This window comes from Postia placenta, assembly GCF_002117355.1.
Source record: "Postia placenta MAD-698-R-SB12 unplaced genomic scaffold POSPLAscaffold_364, whole genome shotgun sequence".
NCBI classification, from domain to species: Eukaryota; Fungi; Basidiomycota; class Agaricomycetes; order Polyporales; family Adustoporiaceae; genus Rhodonia; species Rhodonia placenta.
Window position 1 is genome coordinate 1 of NW_020170195.1, and position 2,393 is coordinate 2,393.

The following is a 2,393-nucleotide window of genomic DNA, read 5'->3' on the forward strand; positions in this document are numbered from 1 at the left end:
CGGTGTCATGCACCGCCTTGTCGCCAGACTCATCCATAGGGGAACCGGCAGCACTTGCCGCTGCATTGTCCGCGGTGCCCGCTTGCTGCGCGCTAGGCACATCCGTGGATGGGTCCTCCTGCGTACTCGTCGCCTTGGGCGTGGGCTCGAGGGCCCTCTTGGAGGGCTGGCTGTCGCTAGGAGGGGGTGTTAAGGGTCTGCGAGGAAGGGCTTGCCGTTGTGGAAGTAGGGGCTGGGGATCCGCCACCTGGAGGACGGTCCAGCCCGGCATGTCGCTTGGACCGGGGGGGGCTAAGGCGCTTTTGTAGCGCAGAGGGTCAGCGGGATCGGTGGGATGGATATGCGACGCGTTGGAGGACGCTCGCGAGCGCGGGGCTGTAGGTGCGACTCGCGAGGATGTTGATGCCACTTTGGAGGGAGGTGCAAGGGGCTCTGTGGAGGGTCCTGCGAGGTCTGCACGTGAGACGCTGGATGGGGCTCGCGAGCGCAGCGGCGCTGCCAGGTTCTGGTACGGAGACGGGTGGTAGTACATGTTCAGGTTGTGGAGGTCGAGTCCGGCAGCACCGTAATGCGTGGGGGCAAAGGGTGCTGCGTGGTATGGGTACAGCAGCATGTCTTCACGTAGTGTGCGTGGTGCTGGCGCATAGTGCATGGGCTGGGAGCCTCCTGCATGCGCGATGGACCCTCCGGGTTGGGCGGGAGGCTCGGAGGACGTTGGGGCGGAAGAGGGATCCTCTTGCTCACCGCGGATGGTTGCGGCAGGGGCGCGCTCCTCTTGCACTTGGGGCGTAGTGTTCCGCAACTCCATAGAATGGAGGCCGGTGGTTTCGGGAGCGGCAGCCATCGCATCGCCCTTGCGCTCGGGGTTTGGGGGCGGCATGAGCTGCGCGCGGCGTGCCTGGGCCCTGTGGCTGATGCTGGTGCTTTTACCAGTCGGTTTGATTACTGTGCGCAGGCGAGTCGGGGTGGTTGGGGCAGTGTCCGTGTCTCGTGCCTCGCGAGAGCGTTGTTCACGCGGTGTGGCCTCCTCATCTGCGTCTTCGTGCAACGACCGCGCTCCAGGCGGCGTGCTGGTCTTCACGCGCTGTCGCATCTGAGGTGGGGTTTGATTAGTATGAGACGCATGGAGCGCGGTGTGCCGCTGTATGACATTGGATACTCACCTGAATGATGTATCCCGGTTCTCCAATGTCCTCTAAACGCGTCGGCACTTCCTCCTGCTTGATCACGGTCTGTGGGACCTCTGGCCTGGGCAGCGATGGTGAGATTGGGTGTCGTGCGCGGCGTTGCAAAGCCTCTTGGAGATGGTCTAAGGGAGTTCGGAAAGGGCGAGAGAGTCAGGGTAGATTGGGCATGGGAGCAAGAGAAAAGGAGGCGGCAGTAGGTGGAGAGACACGGCGGGAGGAATTAGATGGTTGCCCAGGATCAGGTGGGAGCATGGGCGTTAATGCGATGAGGATCACGAGGAGGAAGAGGGAGGGCCATGGCGTTGAACGAGCTCTAGAGGACGTCGAAGAGGACGGTAGAGGACAGAACGGAAGCGTGTGACCCGATTTGGATGGCTTGGGCCCCATGCAGGGATCAGCGAATTGATATCCAGTCGCCTGCTTCCTCGGTGTTACCCCATTTGGTATGCCTGGGAAGCATGCGCCCAGCTGCTTGGTTCCTCTGACTCCCTCACTGCTGTTCCCCGCTCGCATCCCTCTGACTCCCTCGGCGCAGTTCCCCGCTCACATCACTTCAATCCTCGCCGCCCCAGGGAGTGAAGGCTTCCAGCGGGATCGCAAAGGCGAGGGTTGAGGCCGGCTTCAACTCCGGGCATGTCACCAATGACATGCGTCGGGAGGTGATCCGCCATCAGAATAGCGGATGGTACCGCCGGCTCACCCTGAGGGCACGTGCGGCCCGTCAACTATGACGGTCAGCACCCCCAGTCCGCCCATTGCCTCAAGCACGCGCCATTTAGGGAAATAGTTTTGGGCGGCCCCTCGGGCTCGATATGGTCTGCCCGAGGGTCTCTCGCTTCTCCGTGAGGTAAATGGGGTAACATCCGAAGTTAATAGTGTTATGATACATCGTTGCAAGATGAGTGGCGCTAGTGTAGTACTCCGTGTCGTAGCAGAAATAGCAGCACACCTTAGACATTATCAATGTGATTGTAGTTATTTCGTCGTCAAGCGTACAGCGATGTCAAAAATAATGTGTACACCGACATCTATTAATCGAACGTTCATCGGGCGCCGACATGCCGCGATCGGCATTCGGCCATCTGCCTCATGCCGCCCGGCTTGCCTTTCCAGATGGCCCTGCCGGTGCGTATGGCCACTGTGGCCACACGGCAGGCGGCCCAAGTGCCAAGCGGTCCTGCAGCATGCCATTTAGGACGAATGGTC

General features: G+C 61.0%; 1 protein-coding gene across 1 annotated transcript; it reads right to left on the minus strand.

Moving 5' to 3' along the window:
• Positions 1 to 13: 13 nt before the first annotated feature.
• Positions 14 to 1,943, minus strand: POSPLADRAFT_1063537 (hypothetical protein; the record flags this gene model as incomplete). Its single annotated transcript, XM_024481683.1, has 3 exons — positions 14 to 1,093; positions 1,164 to 1,248; positions 1,888 to 1,943. Coding segments are annotated over 3 exons (1,221 nt in total), but the record flags the coding sequence as incomplete, so codon positions are not given.
• Positions 1,944 to 2,393: the final 450 nt, after the last annotated feature.